This window comes from Acinonyx jubatus, chromosome C1 (assembly GCF_027475565.1).
Source record: "Acinonyx jubatus isolate Ajub_Pintada_27869175 chromosome C1, VMU_Ajub_asm_v1.0, whole genome shotgun sequence".
In the NCBI taxonomy this organism is placed as follows: Eukaryota; Metazoa; Chordata; class Mammalia; order Carnivora; family Felidae; genus Acinonyx; species Acinonyx jubatus.
Genome location: NC_069381.1, coordinates 32,949,817 through 32,971,195, shown reverse-complemented (window position 1 = coordinate 32,971,195; position 21,379 = coordinate 32,949,817). Strand labels below are relative to the sequence as shown.

At 51.5% G+C, this 21,379-nt stretch overlaps 1 protein-coding gene across 1 annotated transcript; it reads left to right on the top strand.

Moving 5' to 3' along the window:
- The first annotated feature begins 133 nt into the window (after nt 1-133).
- Nucleotides 134-20,784, top strand: P3H1 (prolyl 3-hydroxylase 1). The gene is made up of 15 exons (XM_027059471.2): nt 134-672; nt 3,601-3,753; nt 5,565-5,754; nt 5,960-6,091; nt 7,368-7,507; nt 13,103-13,192; nt 13,490-13,542; nt 13,717-13,838; nt 15,638-15,765; nt 15,891-15,986; nt 16,406-16,556; nt 18,871-18,988; nt 19,368-19,443; nt 19,755-19,895; nt 20,313-20,784. The coding sequence occupies exons 1-15, from the start codon at nt 208-210 to the stop codon at nt 20,445-20,447; spliced, it is 2,190 nt and encodes a 729-aa protein (XP_026915272.1). The 5' UTR covers nt 134-207; the 3' UTR covers nt 20,448-20,784.
- The last annotated feature ends 595 nt before the right edge of the window (nt 20,785-21,379 follow it).

The window sequence follows — 21,379 nt, the reverse complement described above, 5'->3', positions numbered from 1 at the left end:
GGCCCTGCTGAGGGGCGGGGTGCTGGCTTAGGGAAAGCCAAAAAGGGCAGTGCAACGTTCGTGGGCATGCGCCGCCGGGCTTGGGAGGCGGGGCTCCACTCAGGGAAGGGGCGGGGAGGGGAGGGACGTGGTGGGCGGGGCTCCTCGGGGGTGGGACTCCGGCCTCCGTGGCGGGTGGCAGGCTGTCCCGTTAGGTCTGAGGCGGCAATGGCTGCACGCGCTCTGAGGCTGCTGGCCGCACTGCTGGCGATTGCCGCCGCTGCCTCCCGGGCCGAGGTCGAGTCCGAGACGGGATGGGACATGCCTGCGCCTGATCTGCTCTTCGCGGAGGGGACCGCGGCCTACGCGCGCGGGGACTGGGCTGGGGTGGTCCTGAGCATGGAGCGGGCGCTTCGCTCGAGGGCCGCCCTGCGCGCCCTTCGCCTGCGCTGCCGCACCCGGTGTGCCGCCGACCTCCCGTGGGAGCTGGACCCCGACTCGTCCCCGAGCCTGGCGCAGGCCTCGGGCGCCGCCGCCCTGCACGACCTGCGCTTCTTTGGGGGCCTGCTGCGTCGTGCCGCCTGCCTGCGCCGCTGCCTCGGGCCGCCGGCCGCCCACTCACTCAGCGAGGAGCTGGAGTTGGAGTTCCGCAAGCGGAGCCCTTACAACTACCTGCAGGTCGCCTACTTCAAGGTGCAGACCTGTCCGGCCCTGGGCGGCAGGGATCCTTCTGGGCGTGGTTGCAGATGACCCGGGCGAACCTGGGGGGCCGGGGAAGTATCCGCGGAGAGGGAAGGTGGCCTCCTGGCCGGGGAGCTCTTCTCGGACCCAGGGAGAAGAGGGACTCTGCCGGAAGACCTGCTACGCCAGGTTCGCATAGGCAGATGGTAACCCCAAAGGTCCAGCGTGGGGTTAAGGCACGACCAAGCAAACCTTGGCCTTGTATTCCCCGGGAGGCCTCCTAGAGGGAACTAAAGCGGCAGCTTGGGTCTCTCATCCGGATTTCATTGTAAGTGTCCGAGTGAGAAGCTGGGACCTTTCTACAATATCTTCCTTCCGGTTCGTTGTTCAGTGATGCTTTTCCTGCCACACGATTACTGTAGCTCTCTTTCAGGACGTGAGTTTGCCACGTCGCCAGTAGGGGCTGTCTAGCCACTAAGGCTGTGCGGGGACCCTCTGGCTATTGTCAGGTTTTCAAAGAAAATGAGTATTTTTAGGAATTCCAGAGTGGCTTAAGACCAAGCGTATACATGGATTTGGAGCGTCCCTGGCTTGCGTGGTGGTGGTGGTGGTGATGATAGCCAGCACATTGTTCCAGACACTATTTTAAGAACTTTGTGTTTATTGATTTATTTGCCCAGATCTTGTCAATATCCTGTAAGGTAGGTGCTATTATTAGACCCATTTTATTGGGGGGAAACAAAGAAGGAGGAGCCCTGGGGCATATTTATTATATCCATAGTTTCACAGACCTTCAATTCCACCAAAGAGAGACTTAAGAGAACTGTGGAGACCAGACTTCCACCTCTCCACAAGCATTTTGCTTACACAATTCTGTTCCCTTCCTCCTTGTTACTTGGGAAAGTACTGTATTTGAAGCCAAAATAAGTGGGTCATGTCTTTGGTCGTGTCGCTTAACAGCACTTTCTAAAATTCTTTGACAAATGTTTCCTGAATACCTACTACATTCCAGTAGTTGTACAGGTCATTAAAATGCTTAACTTTACATTGTTTTGTTTCCTATCGCTTCCCTATTAAGAATCACTATAGAAGAGGCTAAAAAAGGTATGTACATAGGGCTGTGGGAGCACAAAGGAGGGAGAACCTAGCTTTGTCTCAGAGAAACCGGGGAGACTGAAAGAAGAGTTGACAATTGAAGTCAGTCCTAAATCTCACTAGAGGAGAGGAAGAATGGCCATTCCAGGTAAAGTGAGGCCAGACTCAGAAGAGAATTCTGCAGGCTTCAGGAGCCAGTGTCAGGTTTTAGAATGCTATTTCTGGAAAGTGGAATAAGCCTTGGGAGAAGGAGAAAGAGGTGGCGGGGCTAACCATTAGGAGATGAGTGTGGGTTGTCCACACGAGAGAAGGAAATTAGGTGCCTTGGTGCTTAGTAAAGTAGGACTGGGGGTGGAGAGAGAAGATAAGAGAGAACGAGAAAATGCACGAGCAATGTAGAAAGATAACAGTGGGAGAATAAATCCATAAAGGGGACAGGCATGGGAGAATTTCTAATTGTACAATTAACAAAACAGGTACAGAGATGGCGATTATTGACCCTAGGTTACCTAGCTATTTTAGGGTCAGAGCCAGGGCCAACTCCTTATCTAATGTGCATTTACTAGTTCTGATGGTAAGAGGAAAAGGAAAAAATTTTTAGGATATTGATTATACCAGCTAACATTTATTGAGCGCTTCGTATGTGCCCAGCTCCATGTATTAGAAGCTGCATGTATATCACCTTGTGTAACATTCTCAACAACCCTGTGAGTTAGTGCTATCTGCAGATGACAGATTAGGGAACTGAATTTAGAGAGTAAACTTTAAGTGACTTATCTAAAGCCCCAGCAAGTGACTAATTAAACCTAGCTTTGTCACAGATCTGTCTGACACTTAAGCCCATGTTAATCATTAGATCATCAGTGATTTATTTTAGCTTCTACATAGGAAACTGTGTAACACTGATATGCTTGAGTCCATTGCTATGGGCATTATTGTGGCATGTAGCACAATTTTTTCTCCTCAGGTTTCAATATAACCACTTGTTTTAACCTCATGAGTCCCAGGCTTTGAGTCAGAAGATGCCATGTCTGGATTTTGTATAAGACCTTAGGATTTTTCAGTCACTCATCTTTTCCTTGAACGTGTCAAAAACACTTGATTATATTTTATGCAAAAAAAAGAAAAGTATCTTCTAGGGAAATCCTTAGACACGGCGTCGTTGTTAACTGTTCTTTCTCCTCTACTACTAAATTCTTGAAGCGTTACACATTTTTCAGCTCAGTTGCCACATCTGAATCTTGAGAATATATTATTTGGGCAGTCAATCTTCCATAGCATTCCCCCCACAATATGACCTTTGTTTAAAAATAGAATGTTTAGCGGTGCCTGGGTGGCTCAGTGGGTTAAGTGTCTGACTTCAGCCCAGGTCATGATCTCGCAGTTCATGGGTTCAGGCCCTGTGTTGGGCTCTGTGCTGACAGCTCAGAGCCTGGAGCCTGCTTTAGATTCTGTGTCTCCCTCTCTCTCTGCCTCTCCCCTGCTTGTTCTCTGTCTCTATCTCTCAAAAATAAGTAAACATTAAACAATATATAGAAATTTAAAAAATTAAAAAAAAAATAAAAATAGAATGTTTACACTGTTGAAGGTTTCACCTCCAATGATTTGGGGAACTGCTACGCCTGATTTGAGAAAGGCTAATTCTGCCCAGGGCTCTGTGCTCCTAATTTCTGGTATGTAGTTCCTGTAATAGGTGTGTTTTCTGCGGCTGGCAAGGTCTAGAGCATACTGTTTGAGTGGATGGCTCAGGAAGGCTGGGATTTCCTGTTTACCGTGGACTGTGCATTTGGACACAAACCTTCAGGGCTTGGATGTGAGGATTATGTTCTTGTGCTTTATTCTTAGATAAATAAGCTGGAGAAAGCAGTAGCAGCTGCACATACCTTCTTCGTGGGCAATCCTGAACACATGGAGATGCGGCAGAATCTGGACTATTACCAAACCATGTCTGGGGTGAAGGAGGCTGACTTCAAGGATCTTGAGGCCAAACCCCATATGGTGAAAAAAACTTTGTCCCTTTCTCTCTCTCTATTTTTATTATTTTTAATTTTTTTTTAATGTTTGTTTACTTTTGAGAGACAGAGCATGAACGGGGGAGGGGCAGAGGGGCGGGGGGGAGACACAGAATCCGAAGCAGGCTCCAGGCTCCAAGCTGTGAGCACAGAGCCCGACGCGGGGCTCGAACCCATGAACCGTGAGATCGTGACCTGAGCCGAAGTCGGATGCTTACCTGACGGAGAGCCACCGAGGCACCCCCCTCTCTCTTTTTTTATTAAAGTGACTTTTACTAGGCTTGTTTTCTGATTACAGAAGTAGTAAATGTTCATTGTACAACACCAGAAAAATGCAGATAAGTACAAAGGAGAAAGTAATCATCTATAATACTGCCATCTTAACAAAACCAGTAGTTCAGGGCACCTGGGTGGCTCAGTCGACTAAGCGTCCGACTTTGGCTCAGGTCATGATCTCACAGCTCATGGGTTTGATACCCGTGTCTGGCTCTGTGCTGACAGCTTGGAGCCTGGAGCCTGCTTTGGATTCCGTGTCTCCATTTCTCTCTGCCCGTCCTTGCTCACACTCTTTCTCTCTCTCTCTCTCTCTCTCTCTCTCTGTCTCAAAAATAAATAAACATTAAAAAATTAAAAAAAAAAAAAGAAAACCAGTAGTTCATATTTTAGCCTATTTTTAAAGTCTTCTATATCTTAATTTTTTTTAATGTTTATTTATTTATTTTGAAAGAGAAAGAGAGCACAAGTCAGAGAAGGACAGAAAGAGAGGGAGAGAGAGAATCCCAAGCAGGCTTCACACTGTCAGTACAGAGCGAGATCCAGGACTTGATCCCACAACCCATGAGATCAGGACCTGAGCCAAAACCAAGAGTTGGATGCTTAACCAACTCGGCCCCCAGGCGCCTCCACTATATCTTAATTTTTAAACCTAATTTGGTATCATGTTGTATTTTTCAAAATCCTTTTTGAACTAACACTATATCATGAGGCTTCTCTCATGGCTTCAGATTTTCTTTGAAAATACAATTTTTAATGGTTGCATGACAGTCCATTTTTTGCATAATTGTATTAATCTACTGTGTAGGTTTTTGCTTTCACTACAGTAAGTGGTTCAGTGTTCCTTGATGATCTTATTCTATTTGTTTAGCAGAAATCCATGTCCCACAAGAGATATTATCTGTGATGCTAATAGCATTTTGTAAAGAGCTTATGTTCTCTTAAGTTTTAATAGTTTAGAAATAGATATTAGAAACAAACAATACCAAAATGACTTTAAAAGTAAATTGTGTACATCAAATATGTTATAAAACTACACACAGTTTGTGTGTGTGTGTGTGTGTGTGTCTTAGTGACTCTGTGGCAAATGAAAATTGCTGTACACGAGAATGGGAGCTATGTGTCACAGATAGCAAAACCCATTCTACAGTCATCTGCAGCCCACATCACCCCTTATGCTAGAAAGGTTGCTACCATCGGCACCGACCTCATTCTAGCATCTAAGAGTTCTTTTTCATTAAATCTTTATTTTGAACACTATTATCCCTATAGAAAAGTACAAGAAAATTGCAACGAACTCCCGTGTATCTTTTATCGAGATTGAGTTAAATGCTTTGGAGTGTCCAGAGAAACCTGTGAAGGCCGTTTACGAAAGGCCTCCACTGGGTAGCAGCCACCGTTTTGCGTCCCTAACCCGAGGCAGGCCATGAGGACGCAGGTGCAGGTGGCCAGGGGTGGGGGTGGGGGCACGAGGGCCGGGGGCTGGGTGCGGCCCGCAGTTGAGTCCCCCCTTCCTCCCAGTAGCACGAGTTCCGGCTGGGAGTGCGGCTCTACTCGGAGGAGCAGCCGCACGAAGCCGTGGCCCACCTGGAGGCGGCGCTGCGAGAGTACTCGGTGGCGGACGCGGAGTGCCGCGCGCTCTGCGAGGGGCCGTACGACTATGACGGCTACAACTACCTGGAGTACAACGCGGACCTCTTCCAGGCCATCGCAGGTGCGCGGCCGCGGGCCTGCCCTCGCCTGCCGCCCGGGGGCTCCCGGGGCCACGGGTTGACGATGCGCACACGGCGTCTTCCGCCTCAATCCCCGCCGTCTGAGGATGGGCCTGAAAGTTTCCTTCGCTTGAACGTGTTCATCTTCACCAGAATTTGAATCCTGAAGGTCGACCTGATGGTTACTACCCCTCTGATTCCTTTCAGATCATTACATCCAGGTCCTCAGCTGTAAGCAGAACTGCGTCACGGAGCTGGCTTCCCACCCAAGCCGAGAGAAGCCCTTTGAAGACTTCCTCCCATCACATTATAATTATCTGCAGTTTGCCTACTATAACAGTAAGACCGACTTTCTTCCTTCTCTGCTGCTTTTCAGTAGAATGCCCAAAGCAAGGTAGGCAGGGACGATGGCCCCTGTGCTGCTTCAACATGTTTGGCTTTTCACTGTGACTCTGGGAGGCACCCAGCCAGGTGACCCCTGGGTGCTTTGTGACAAGGGACTGGCCCCAGGAGCCGAGGCCAGCAACCAGCAAAGCTGGGAGAGGACCTAGGACCTCTCTCCTCCCTTCTATAACATTTATAACCTGATTTCCCATCTGAATTAAGGTAGAGCAAAGGCAAGGGTATATACTACCATTACTGCCATTTAAAACAGTTCACAGGACATTTTCCAGCCCTTCTCCCTAGGAGAGTGCTGATGCTCCGGGCAGGGGACTGCCAGTATCCAAACAAGCAGCAATGAGCAGATCCTTCCTGAGTTCCTTCTGTGTGCTAAGCATCACCACACACTCAAGAGTATAAAGTGTTTATTTATTTTTCTTTTTTTTTAGAAGATAGGCATCTAGTGTTTTGTTTTGTTTTGTTTTTTAATTTTATTTATTTTAAGAAATCTCTACGGGCTTGAACGCACGACCCTGAGATCAAGAGTCGCATGCTCTTCTGACTGAGCCAGCCAGGCGGCCCGAGTATAAAATGTTTATTAGTTGAGTTGGGGAGACCAACACATGTGCATGAGAACTGTCAGAGAGGCAATCTGCTATTGGTCTGTCCCCATCTTCTGAAAATCTGTAGGGAAAAGAAGGTAGGAAGATGGGAATGTTCGTGAAATTGGTCTCATGTGAGGGTAGTGTTTAAATTACCTATGAAATGTTAAAGATGTGGGCATTCAACATTAGGCAGGCCTGAGGGGCGGCTCAGGTCATGATCTCACAGCTCATGAGTTCAAGCCCCGTGTCAGGCTCTGTGCTGAAGCTCAGGGCCTGGAGCCTGCTTCAAATTCTGTGTCTCCCTCTCTTTCTGCCCCCCACCCTCATTCATTCTCTCTCTCTCTCTCTCTCTCTCTCTCTCTCAAAAATAAATAAAACATTTAAAAAAATTTTTTTAAACATTAGGCAGGCCTGAGGATGTTGAGCATCTTAAATCAATTCTATATTCTGTATTTATGTAACTTCTGTTCTTATTCTAGAATTTCCCCCTCAGATCAAGCAGCTGTTAGGTAGCAGGGCCATCTTGTGTGTCATCACCGCCTCGAGCTGCACTGAGACTCGGCATCAGTGGTTCCTGGCACCCAGGATTAGGCCCTTTCTTCCCAGCTGTCTCTTTTTTTGCTCTGCAGTTGGGAATTATACACAGGCTATTGAATGTGCCAAGACCTACCTCCTCTTCTTCCCCAACGATGAGGTGATGAACCAGAATCTGGCCTACTACACAGCCATGCTTGGAGAAGAACCAGCCAGATCCATTGGCCCCCGTGAGGTGAGAGATTGCCTTAGTTCTGGCAGCTGCGAGCCGAACCCAGATCAGAGGGCAGAAGGGGGTGGGGGGTTGCGGTCTGGCACTGCTTGGACAGGGAGGTGTGAGGGCACTAACGCACTTGTCACTCAGGAACAAGGGAACAGCCTCTCTCGGTGCGATCGGGGCCCCGAAGTCTGTTGTCTGAGTCGTAAAAGAAAAACAGAATTGCAATGCGGGCACCCCTTTTCCCCTTTCTTGGCACCTCTGCTTTGAGACTTGATACTGTTTGGCCAACATCTATCGTTTTTTTACTTCAAGCTAAACTCTTTTTTCACTCACCTATTTTCTTGCCTCCGTTTCCTCCCTGTCCCTTCTTTCTGCCATTGTGTGAGCTGAGCTCTCCCTCTCTCAGCACTATGCCCAACTCCCTCCCAAGCAGACCCAGTGACCAAAGTGAAACTCTCTGACATGTTCAGTGGTCATTTCTAGGTGGTGGATTATTTCTAGGTGGTGGAATATGGGTGATGTTTGTATCTTGCCCATTTATATTTTCTAAATTCCCTTCAGCGAATGGTATTATTTTTGCACTTAGAAACATAGAAAGTTCTCTGTTTTTTTTTTTTTAAACATTTATTTATTTTTGAGACAGAGAGAGACAGAGCATGAACGGGGGAGGGGGGGGGCAGAGAGAGAGGGAGACACAGAATCTGAAACAGGCTCCAGGCTCTGAGCTGTCAGCACAGAGCCCGACGCGGGGCTCGAACTCACGGACCGTGAGATCATGACCTGAGCCAAAGTCGGCCGCTTAACCGACTGAGCCACCCAGGCGCCCCGAAAGTTCTGTTTTTAAACTTAGTGAAATGTGATACTATGATCCTTGATATTTTCACATACGCCTTGTACATGCCCTGGACCCTCTTCTTGAGCCCAGAACGGTGAGTTGGATTTGAAGTCACTAGTCTGGGCTCAAGCACATGCTCCTCTAGTTACTAGCTGTATAAACTTCTGCATGTCGTGTTCTGCCATGATCTCAGGCACATGGCATGGCCCCTCTGAGTCTCGGGTTTTCCTTCCATAGAATGGGATTGTGGTTCTTACTCTTTCTTTAACACAAGATGGGCGTGAGGGTCAAATGACATACTGAGTATAAATGCACTTTGTAAGCCAACAGGCACAAATATCTCCCAGATGTTTTGTGGACAGGTAGCATCACGAGGGCCTTACTGATGGTATATGACACAAGCAGCCAGTGGCCGGTTTCCTCACCTCTTACCTCAGCCATCTCTTGAAACGGGGTGGCCTATCACTGCAGGAGCGATCCCTGGTTTCAGAACAGGAGAATGAGTGAGACTTAGGACGGCGAGCCTGTCGCCTGTGTCCTGCTGGCTCCTCTCAAACAAACCCTGTCTACATACTGTGTAAAAGTAACTTTGGACCAGTTTTTCAAACAGATGCCAAAAGCTACTGTTACTCTAGAGGCAACCCATTGGCTTATGCACCAAATCTCTGGGACAAATGTAGGGGGTGCAAAAGCAAGCACACTCCCGCGCCGCTGGCAGGACTGTCGGTGGGACTGTTCGTTTAACTGGTGATTCTACCGCCAGAGATTTGGCCCGCAGCAGAGTTGCCCCGGTATGCAGAGGTAAACGGGCACAGATACGCATCAGAACCTTGCCACTGAAAGCAACCAACCGAACCGCGCTAAGTGCCGTCAGTTTGGGAACTGTCTACGTAAATGGCAGTACATCTGTTCAGTGGTATACAAGACACCTGTTTTATTGCATGAGCAGATTACTATGCACCACTGTGAAATTGTCTCCATGAGACTGTTTTAGGTAAGGAAAACAAAAGAGATCTGTAGTTATATTCTATCCTATTTGTGTTTTTTAAAACACATAGGTATTTTTTAAACTGTACACTTTTTAGACAGATTGATGAGAAATTGTTCATCAAATTACCCCCAAGGAATGGGCCTACAGGTCCTGGGTAGGGAGAGAGACCAAAATGTTTGTATTTATGGCTGTTGGCACTTTGTGGATTTCTTATAGCTACACATGTGGGATTTTTTTAATATTTATTTATTTTGACGGGGCACCTGGGTGGCTCAGTTGGTTGAGTGTCCGACTTTGGCTCAGGTCATGCTCTCACAGTTCGTGGGTTTGAGCCCCACGTCGGGCTCTGTGCTGACAGCTCGGAGACTGCTTCGGATTCTGTGCTTCCCTCTCTCTCTGCCCCTCCCCTGCTCACACTGTATCTCTCTCTCAAAATAAATACACATTAAAAAAAATTTTTTTAATATGTATTTATTTTGAGACAGAGAGAGAGAGGAAAGGCAGGGAGAGAGAATCCCAAGCAGTCTCCACACTGTCAGCACAGAGCCCAACATGGGGCTCAGTCCCATGAACCGTGAGATCATAACCTGAGCTGGAGTCACTATAATGTATTACTTTCGTGTCTTTTTGAATGCCATCTAAATTTTTTTAATGTTTATTTTTGAGAGAGAGAGACAGCACGAGCAGGGGAGGGGCAGAGAGAGAGGGACACAGAATCTGAAGCAGGGTCCAGGCTCTGAGCTGTCAGCACAAAGCCTGACGCGGGGCTCGAACCCACAAGCCGTGAGATCATGACCTGAGCTGAAGTCAGACACTTAACCGACTGAGCCACCCAAGTGCCCCTTGAATGCCATCTAAAGCACAACCTTAGGGCACTGATGATACAGAAAGGCATTTAATCCAAAATTTACAGACTACCGTAGTAAATCTAATAGTGGATACGTATGCAAGCTGTAGTGGAATCATGGAAGAGAAATAATCGACTGGGCCGCCTGGGTGGCTCAGTCCGTTGAGCATCCGATTCTTGATTTTGGCTCAGGTCATGATCCCAGGGTCATGGCATCGAGACCTACATTGGGCTTCATGCAGAGTGTGGACCCTGCTTCGAATTTTCCCTCTCTCTCTCTCTCTCCCTCTCCCCTTCTCCCCTGATGATGTGCCCTCTCTCGCTCTCTCAAATTGAAAAAAAAAGAAATAATTGACTGACAAGTCATAGAAGGCTTCACAAGAGGAAGTGCCGTTGACATTTGGTTTTAAAAGCCTTCAGCAGGTGAATGAGGCAAGGAAGGGCCTTTTAGATGAAGAACAGCATGTGCAAACAACCTGGACGATTGTCCCACATAAATGGAAGATGATACTGGGGAGTTACAGACAACGAGGCCTGGGAGGGTCAGATTTTTGAAGGGTCTTGAGTGCCTTCCCAGGACCTTGGCCTCTATTCCATAAGGCAGACAGTGGTGGGTGCGCGAAGGGATTTAAACAGTAGCCCGACCAGCTGAAACGGTGCAAGGCTCAGAACAGGAAGGAGCTAGAAGCAGACCAGTACAGGGTTACGGTGGCAAGGCAGAGGGGGGCTGCTGGGCCGAGGGAGGCAGTGGCTGGAGGAAGGAACTCGCTAGGTGGAATAGGAGGCGGCAATGGCAGAATGGTTCATTGCTCCATCTTCCCATCTAATTAGAACCAAACTTCCAGCTTTGGAGACACATGAGTGGTGCTGCCTACCTAACTCAGGTACATACAGGTGGAGCAGGGCGCTTTCCTCACAGGTCTGCCCTGTCTGTACTCCAGCCCCAGGTAGCTAAATTCTCCCCTGTTCACCAGGAGAAGGAGGCAGAGAATGAGGCAGTAGCCAACTTCCCATTGTGGCTGTTGCGGAGCTTACTGTTGAAAATAACCACTCTTCCGATGTGTATGGCATTTAGTCTGAAAAATTCTTCCACAGCTTTTGTTTCATTTGATTCTCATATGGTGAGGTAGGGCCACCAGCTTGCCCTGAAGGAAAAAAAGCAAGGTTCTTCCTTCCTGGCTCTGGAATCCCAAGTCTCTAATAGAAATAACCCTTCTCGGGGCGCCTGGGTGGCTCAGTCGGTTAAGCGGCCGACTTCAGCTCAGGTCATGATCTCACGGTCCATGAGTTCGAGCCCCGCGTCAGGCTCTGTGCTGACAGCTCAGAGCCTGGAGCCTGTTTCAGATTCTGTGTCTCCCTCTCTCTGACCCTCCCCTGTTCGTGCTCTGTCTCTCCCTTTCTCAAAAATAAATAAAACGTTAAAAAATTAAAAAAAAAAAAAGAAATAACCCTTCTCTTGCGATCCCCTCTCCTGTGGAGACCCGACCTTGTAGTTGTCCTCTTTGGCCACTAGGTGGGGACCGTCTCATTTGAGAGGGTGCTGCTTCAGGTGCCTTTGTCTTGTTCAGTTAAGACCCTTTTCCCTCCACTTATAGTCGTATTAGTGAGTTTGGAGCAGAGGGAGAAAATAAACCACTTTTAACTAGAACTTTCCTTTCTGGAAAGAAGGTAACTAGCATTTGCTGAGCCCTGTCCCAGGCCACGCACTGTGCTGTGTGGTTTACACCCATCATCTCATTTAATCACCGCAGCAGCCCTGGTAGGGGGCGCTATTCTCCCACATTACAGATGAGAACATTCTGGCTCCAGGAGATGGGCTGACTCGCACAGTGGCCTGTGGCTGGTGGTGGTGACCCGGTTCTGGCCCAGCGTTACCCCAGGGCTGGCACAGTTCCTGTCTCATAGCTGATATTCCACAAATCATTGCCGAGTGAATAAACATAGGAGTGGGATTTGCTTCCTAGGAGCCTCATAGAGCTGTGGGAGAGGGTTAAATGGGAGAACGCACCTAGCTGGGTGTCTAGAACTTGGTGAACCACTTAAACTCCTTAGGAGAAAATTTCCATCTCCCCATTGGGTAAATATGATAGATGATGTAGAACTCATTGATGTCTTGTTAACACTTTCCTTACTCCCCTCATCTTTTCTTTCAATTGATGGTGTCTTCTTTTTCTTTTTTTTTTTCCTCCTTCTGCTGCTTGGAGGCTAGCAGGGCACCTAGGGAGAGATGTGACCCTGGAAGGTACTTAGTTTCTCTGCCCTGGGTAAGCCCTCTCTGTGAGCATGTGTGGGTAGGGCTGGAAGGCCAGACCCTGCTGTTGTAGCTGCAGCCGTGGGACTCCGGGAGGGATCCGGTCTGCTCAGAGTCTGAGAGGAGGCAGGGGCCTAACCAAAATCACATGGGCTTCAGGATTGGGAAGACCTGGGTCTGAATGTCGGTCCCTGCTCCATTTCCTATAGTGTCACCTTAAACAAGTCACATATCCGCTCTGCTCCTCAGCGTCTTTGTCTCTAAAATGAATACTGTCAACTTCAAAGGTGGCTGTAAAGGTTAAGTGATAACACATGGGTCACGGAGCACCGAGGTCTCCTGCCTCAGCATTGAACCCCTATGGAAGTCCAGAAAGAACTCTCCTTCTTTGAGGAATATTTCCCCATCTCCTGAGAATCATCAGATTTCCTGTCTCGGAGATTAATGGGGGGAGGCAGGGGGCCTTATGCCACCCTCAGAGGCGTTGCCTGTGCCAGGCCAGAGGAACCCGGAGCACAGAGGTGCTGGAGAACAGACACACTAGTACTAGTGGGAGTGGGAGAGGAGTCTCGGGTCACGCAGGGAGCAACAGCGCAGAATGTGGGGTTGCACTCCCCCCTCCGCACCCCTGCTGCAGAGCTAACAGGACTGAGTTCCAGGGCCTTCCTTCCACTCCTTTTCCTCAGAGTGCCCGGGAGTACCGACAGCGCAGCCTGCTGGAGAAAGAACTGCTCTTCTTCGCTTACGATGTTTTCGGAATTCCCTTTGTTGACCCGGTGAGCCAGGATGCAGGAGCTGGGGGTGAGGGGGCTAGCTGTGTGACTCTGGGCAAAAACCATCAGGGGCCTGAGCCAGATATGGGATCTGTGCAACCTGTGGACGAGAGGCAGAGGAAGACAAAGGGGAGTTCTGGGCAGCCAGGGGTGACTCCGGCTCCCACACCTCACTTTACCTCCTGAGAGGAGGCAGGCGATGAGGCGGGTCCTCCCGTAGGCCCTGATCTACGCACGGAGACCTTGGAGGATGATGCAGGTCGCTCTACAGTGTTGATCTTTCTCCTGATCTGCTTTTAGGATTCATGGACTCCAGAAGAGGTGATTCCCAAAAGATTGCAAGAGAAACAAAAGTGAGGCCCCTGAAGAAACTGCATGGCTGGACCGGCCTGATGAGGCACTCGAGGCTTCCTGAGCCCAGGCAGATGTGAACTCCTGGCAGGGGGGTGGGCTGGTCCAGGCTGGGAGGCTGGGGTGGGAGCCAGGGTGGCCCCAGAACACAGTGCTCAGGGTGGCCGTGCTCACAGGTCCGAAAGGGAAACAGCCGTCCGCATCTCCCAGGAGATCGGAAACCTCATGAAGGAGATCGAGACCCTGGTGGAGGAGAAGACCAAGGAGTCGCTGGATGTGAGCAGGCTGACCCGGGAAGGTGAGAGGTCAGAGCCTGGGGGTCTGCGGCTATCATGTACACAGCAAGCTGGTGTCCTTGCGCAAGCTGACCAGCCCCAGGACCTGTGCCAGGCTTAGCCTCGCCTGGTGCCCTTTTTAACTCACCAGGACTTCCACCCAGAAGGGGCACTGACGATTGGTCTTTGGTTAAGAGATAGGATTCCTGTTGTCACTGCAATGCTGGTTCAGCTCACTGCAGTCAGTGTTTACAGCACAGACCTCATCCTGTCCCCCCCCCCCCCCCCACCGCTTCCATCATGTACCCTGTTACCAAGCCTCCAGATCCGAGGGCTCTGCCCCCGTGTCTGCCCCCTCCAACCTGCACTGAAACTGCTTTTCCTCACCTGTCTCCCTAGGCCTCTCCTCTCCCGGTGCTGTCAGAGCACTCCTGTCCCTCCTTGGTCTGTCCTTCCCCTCCCCCGCCACGTGGCTAGACCAGTCTTCCAAATACAAGGACCTTGCCCCTACCCACCCTGCCTGCCCGTCACCTCATGTTGAGCTCTTCCCCTGCTTATACCTTCTGTTCATCTGCCAGCCTGTCCCTCCTCCCAGGGCCCGCCCATCATCTCTGTCCACAAAGCCTTTCTTAAACTCCCAGCCCTGAGGATCCCCTCCGTCTTCCTTTTGAGCTTCCTTGGCAGCCTTCTCTGTGCTTGCACGAGGTCTGCCCATGTGCATAATTGTTGGAAGAGGTGCCACCTTCAGGTGTGAGACCCTCGCGGGGGCCGGGCACACAGTGCAGCCTCAGTTCAGTAAATAGATGGAATTGAATTGCATCTCCAGTGGGTCCCCAGCATGGAGGGAGGCCACGAGGAATAGAAGAGAAGGTTGGCCTTTGCTCCGCTGTGGCTTAAGTTGACAGTGGTTAATTTAACAAGATTAGCATATGAAAAGAATTGGCCCAGCATTCCTTCGTTTTCACTCTATTGTTTCTTTGGATCCTCATAACTGCCTGGGGGGGGGGGGGTTGGGCAGATGGAAGTCCCCATTGTAAATAAATACCGCTGCTGCTGGTGACAATGATATGATAGGAACTAAAGTTTTGAGCATTAACTATGTGCCAGGGATTGTGCTCGTTTTTTTGTTTTTGTTTTTGTTTTTTGAAACGGGGCAGCTAATTTAGCCGCTCCCCTTTAAAAAAAAATTTATGTTTATGTTTGAGAGAGGGAGAGAGTGTGAGTGGTGGAGGGGCAGAGAGAGAGAGAGAGAGAGAGAGGGAGATGCAGAAGCTGGCTCCAGGCCCTGAGCTGTCAGCACAGAGCCCAACGCAGGGCTTGAACTCACAAACTGTGAGATCATGACCTGAGCTGAAGTCAGACGCTTAACTGACTGAACCACCCAGGCGCCCCTGTGCTAGGTTTTTAATTTGCCTTGTTGTTCTCTTACATCAAACAAGCATCAGACTTAGGTAGATGCTATTTTCTAGATGAGGAAATTAGAGCTCAGGGAGGTTAAGTAACTTGCTAAGGTCACACAGCTAATAAGCATGTTCTTTCTGATTCTGGGGCTCATGGTCTTAGGAATGTGTTGGTGATGTTTCCTTATTGGCAAAGGCCCAAGAACCAACAACTGTTTGGGAGGGGAGCCAGGACTAGCGCTCGGCTCTTCTGTCTTGTCAGCTCCAAGTTCTGTCCTCCTGGCCACCCCACCTTTGGAAGTGACCGAGTAGGAGGTTTCTCTGGTGACCTGGAAACACCTGGAATTTCTATCCCCATCCAATGGAGAGTGTCTGGACAGAACTGCTGCAGGTCTCAGCCCAGTCTCATGACTGCTTTGCAGGTGGCCCCCTGCTCTACGAAGGCATCAGTCTCACCATGAACTCCAAAGTCTTGAATGGTTCCCAGAGGGTGGTGATGGACGGTGTCATCTCCGATGATGAGTGCCGAGAGCTGCAGAGACTTACCAACGTAAGGGAAACCCGGTGACCGCGCCTTCACCCCAAGGCCCAGCCTCCCCTGCACCAGTGCCCCTCACTGCTCACCCTTAACCACCCCAGCTGCCCTGTCTACGTCCTGTGTTTTGGGCCTTGTAGGCAGCAGCGACCTCAGGAGATGGCTACCGGGGTCAGACCTCCCCACACACCCCCAGTGAAAAGTTCTATGGAGTCACTGTCTTCAAGGCCCTCAAGGTAAAACCAATACTCAGTGTTCTAGAGTGTGGGGGATGGGGAGAGGGGACGCTCAGGCTTTGGGAGAGGGGAGAGTTGGGGGTGGAGGCAGGAAAGGTGAAGGTGTCTGCCTGTCACAGGATGAATTAAGTTGAGGGAGGTGGACTGTTGAGTCCTGGCTAGTAAACTCAGTGTGATCAGAGCGAGGCAGCAAGACTGACCGGTGTCCAGAGCCGGGAGAGTGCTTTCTGAAGGGCTGCACAAACTGTTCATAAAGAGAAGGGTGGAGGAGGGGCGGGTGTAACACTGGGGGGCCGTTGTGCATGGGTGCAGCGTTGGCACTTTGGGCGAGGGACAGGGAGGGGGGCCTGTTGCCTCGGTGGGTCCCGTCAGCCCACAGACGGGCGTTCAGGGCAGCCGACCACTGGTCTCCTTGGCAGCTGGGACAGGAAGGGAAGGTTCCCCTGCAGAGCGCCCACCTGTACTACAACGTGACCGAGAAGGTGCGGCGCGTCATGGAGTCCTACTTCCGCCTGGACACCCCCCTCTACTTCTCCTACTCCCACCTGGTGTGCCGCACCGCCATCGAAGGTGGGCCTTCTCCATCCCTGCTGCTCTCACTGCACACGCTCTGTGCCCTGGCATTGGTGCCGAGGACGTGGGGAGGAACAGGACAAGGTCCTTTTCATCCTAGTTGGGGAACCAGAAAGTGGCAGCCCAGTGCGATCAGTGCAGCCCAGGAAGTTACAGTCAACTGGGAGGACAGGAGGGCTTCCCAGAGGAGGTGATGACAGTTGTGCAGGATGAATAGGAGCTGTGGAGTGCGCAGGTGATGAGAGGTTGTTTAAGCCAGAGAGAACAGCATGTGCAAACGAGGGCAGGCATTGGACAACCTGGTGATGGGGCTAAGAAAGTGGCCGTTTCCGGGGAGTGGGGGTGAAGTTGGGGTAGTCAGATAAGACTGGGGAGGCCTTCAGAAGCCAGATTATGGAGAACTACATTCAGGACTTGGTTTTCATCCTATAGGCCATTGGTTCTCAGCAGTGGTGTTGGACGTACAGGTGTGTAGATCAATCATGAGCTAAGTTGCAAGTTCTCCGTCACCACCTGTTAAATACCAAATCTGTGAGAGATCTAATTTTATAAATCAAGGAAGATTAAGGAGCACCCAGCTGGCTCAGTCAGAGCGTACAACTCTTTTTTTTTTTTGAGAGAAAGAAAGAGTGCACAAGTGAGGGAGGGGCAGAGAGAGGGAGAGAGGAGAATCCCAGAGGGAGAGAAAATCCCACACACACTCCGCACTGTCAGCGCAGAGCCCAAAACTCAAGCTCACCCAATGCGGGGCTTGAACTCACAAACCATGAGATCATGACCTAAGCCAAAGTCAGATGCTTAACTGACTGAGCCTCCCAGGAACCCCAAGCATGCAGCTCTTGATTGTAAGTTCAAGCCCCACAGTGGGTGTAGAGATTACTTAAAATCTTTAAAACAAAACAAAAACCAAGTCAGAGCACATTCAAGGTCATTCCTTGCCCACTCACCCTCTCTTCTATCCCTTTTGCTGTCCTGAGGAGGGGTGAGGGATGGCCAGTGCCCGTGGAGGGGGCCGGGGGTCACACGTGGCCTACAGCTAGATCTGTCGTGCCACAGCCTTCAGAGGCTCTCCGCACTGATGCACTGTGGCTAGGTGGTAGGGATTAGAGAGCTTTACTCTCCCCCGGAAGGTTTGGATTTCTATCAAAATCTGGACACACCCAAAGGAATGTGTCAGATACACAACTATATGTGTCACGGCATCCCAAGCTGGGGGCATGGGCAGTGGGAAGCTGGGAAGAGTCATCAAGCAGGAAGGACTCAGTGAGACCTCTTTTTTACAAGGTTAGTTTTGCTGCTTTGTGTTGAGAGATTCGGAGGGCATGGATCAAGCCAGAGGGAGGAAAGCCGGTCAGCCGTGACCTGGGTGGGTGAAGACAAAGGCCTAGAGCTGGCAGGTGGTGTTGGGAGTAAAGAGAAGGGAAGACACGAGGGGGGTGTAGGAGGTGGAGGGACAGGGCCTGATGACTGGCTGCACAGGTGGGGACAAGTAGGAGGAATCTATGGTGACCTGACAGGGCCACCAGCCTGCTCAGGGCATGCCAGACATTTGCGCTGGGGGCAATGGCTCCGTGTGATGTGCGTGCTTGCCTGGCGTCCTAGAGTACGTGCCGTCTGCTCTCTTTCACGACCTTCCTCCTGCATGGCTCCTCCACCTGCAAAGCCCTACTGAGACTACCTCTTTACCTTTTGATTGATTGATTGATTGATTGATTGATTGAGAGAGAGAGGGAGAGGGAGACATAGAATCTGAAGCAAGCTCCAGGCTCTGAGTTGTCAACACAGAGCCCCACGCAGGCCTCGAACCCACTAACCGTGAGATCATGACCTGAGCCAAAGTCAGACACTTAACTGACTGAGCCACCCAGGCACCCTGCTAACTCTTTACCTTTGCTCCTATCTGTTCCCCCTCCATGCCGTCCTCACCTTGTCTCCCACTGCATATGGAGTCTCACCGTACCCTGCCTGCATGCTACCACCCTCCTGACTCCTCATTTTTACTTACCTGGGGGTTCCTGTTTTGTATTGTAGCCAGAAAGCTGGGGTCGTGCAGCTCAGCCCAGAACCTGCCCCTTGGTTAGAGCCTCCTGACCCTACTTGCTGCACCTGTTTGCCCCACCAAGAACCTTCCTGGGAAACCTGCAGATTTGTCCTGGCCTCTGGGCTGGTGGCTGAGCCAGAGACCCCCCTAGTTCATTGGCCATTTCCATAGACCCAGACACATTTGGGGAAGTACCCCCCCCATGCCAACAGGAGAGCTGCAGTGTCTCCTGAGGTGTCCCCGCGTTAATGTGCGTTACCCCGGCCCCAGAGGCACAGGCTGAGAGGAAGGACAGCAGCCACCCAGTCCACGTGGACAACTGCATCCTGAACGCCGAGGCCCTCGTATGCATCAAGGAGCCCCCCGCCTACACCTTCCGGGACTACAGGTGACAGCTGTGCCCCTCCCCAACACACACACACGGAGCTGTGGGCCCAGCTGTCCCCAGAATGCAGTCCCTATCCCCACGCCCTCTGGCTAGGAGGTCAGTTAGGGAGTCATTCCAGTGTGGTGTCATGAGAAGGACAGCGGATTCTCTGGAGTGAGGGTAGAGGGGTGGCAAGGCTGGGGTCATGTTTGAGGCTTCAGAGAAGGGTCTAGAAGGCTCTCTTTCCATGAAGCCATCCTCCAGCTGCTGGTTGAGAGCACCTGGAGATGAAGGAACTGGAGCTGTGGGTTGTTGAGGGAGGGGAAGTGAAGGGAAGGGAGGGGAAGGGAGGCGGGGAGGAGGAAGAGGCCCTTGGCAAGACACTGTCTGTTGTTCCCAGTGCTATTCTTTATCTAAATGGAGACTTCGATGGAGGAACCTTCTATTTCACTGAACTAGACGCCAAGACTGTGACAGTGAGTATGCCCTTGTCCCCATCCCTGGGAGACAGAAACGCCCAAAGCGCCATGGGCCCAGCGGCCAGGGCTCCCCTCCTCAAGCCGAGGGGGGGTGGGGGGGGCGAGGGGGGACGCGGGGGGGGGGGGGGCTTTGAGATGTGTCACCTACTCCTCTGAATGGCCACCTCTCCAGCTCTGGTCTTTGGGAAACCAGGCTGAGGAACCACCCTTGATCCCGGACCCTGAAGATCCCGTGTCCCTTCTGAAGACAGGTTACAGTCTCCATCCCATGTACCACCCCACCACCCCACACTTTGTGTCTCCTTCAGGCAGAAGTACAGCCCCAGTGTGGAAGGGCTGTGGGGTTCTCTTCAGGCACCGAAAACCCGCACGGAGTGAGGGCTGTCACCAGAGGCCAGCGCTGTGCCATCGCCCTGTGGTTCACGTTGGACGCCCGGCACAGCGAGCGGGTGAGAGCACTTGGTACCGCTGTGGTCTGTTCCTGGAAGGGCTCGGGTTCTGCTCCCACCTTCCCGTCTCATTGCCAGTGGCTTAGACATGACAAGAGTCCCAGGCCTTGAGTCCACAAAGGCCCCTCCCTCCAGCAATGTGTCACCGTGGCCATGTCTCCTTGTCCTCCCCGGCCCTTCTTCCTTACTTGTAAACGGGGCTGTAGGTCAGGGATGCCAGGATCGGGGACGATCGTGGTGCTTGACTCCCTGGCTGGGCAGCACCCCAGCTGTCCGCCCAGAGAGGAGGAGCTGTTGGGAAGGAGGGGAGCTCAGAAGCCAGGGAGGAAGACTTTCTTGTTCTCGGGCGAGTAGCGCCTGAGAGAGGGGAGTGCCTGGTCCCGAGGCCTCTCTGAATAGGCGGGTCTGTCCTTGTAGGACAGGGTGCAGGCGGATGACCTGGTGAAGATGCTCTTCAACCCCGAAGAGATGGTCCTCCCCCAGGAGGGGCCCCCCCAGCCCGTCGAGGAGTCTCTCTCTGGTGGTGAGGCGGGGCGCAGGGATGAGCTCTGACGGCGTCCGGCTCACTGTGGGTGGGTGGCCAGACCCACCTGGAGTAAACGTCCTGCACCCTGGACCGGCCGGCCCCTGGGGGCTGCGGAGCAGTGAGAAGGTTCCGTCTGCTGCCTGGCCAACGGGACCCTGCTCACGGCCGTCCGCACGGTGCTACTGCTCCCCGAAGTGGACATGGCAGGACGGTCCTCTCTCCTCCGGACCCGGCTGTGGGCTCGGGTCGCAGGCCCCGAGCCGCCCCTGGAGGCCTGCACAGGCAGCCACATGACAGCACTACGGTATTTAAGTGTCTGTGTAGACAACCAAAGAATAAATGATTTGTGGGGTTTTTTTTTTACTCAGTAGTTTATTCGGAGGGTCGAAATATGTCCACCTGCTGTAGAACTTTCACTTGATAAAGATCACTCTGGGCAGGATACAGCTCCGGTGCCGTGTGGGGACGCCTGGCTCAGGGCCCGGCTTGGCCACTTCTTGTGCAGCCGTGGGCCAGACACTTAACCTCAGAGCTGTCATCGGTATAATGGGGACCCCGGTGCTCGCTCTGCCCACCTCCTGGCAGTTGTGTGGCCCGGGTTCGGTATCGGCTGTGACAGCACTTCGTACACTGGAATGCTCTGGATGAATGGTAGGGATTATTATTAATCCCTCTCTGGCAGCGACCAGCTGGTCAGCAGTGCTCTGGCATGATGCCTCCATGTCAGCCACATGCGTCCTGCTCTGCCGTCTGGCCTCAGAGTCCCCGTACCTCAGGGCCTTCGTGTGCGGGACAACGCACACCTCCGGGAGACAAGGAGCAGACGGCTCCCCTGGCCACAAGCCGGTCTCTCCTCCTGGGCTTGAGATGCTGTGGGGTATGGAGTTTGGGAACCTGCACTCTGAGTTCTCATGTATTTACTCAACCAGGAGTGATGTCCTGAGAGCCAGCGGAGTGC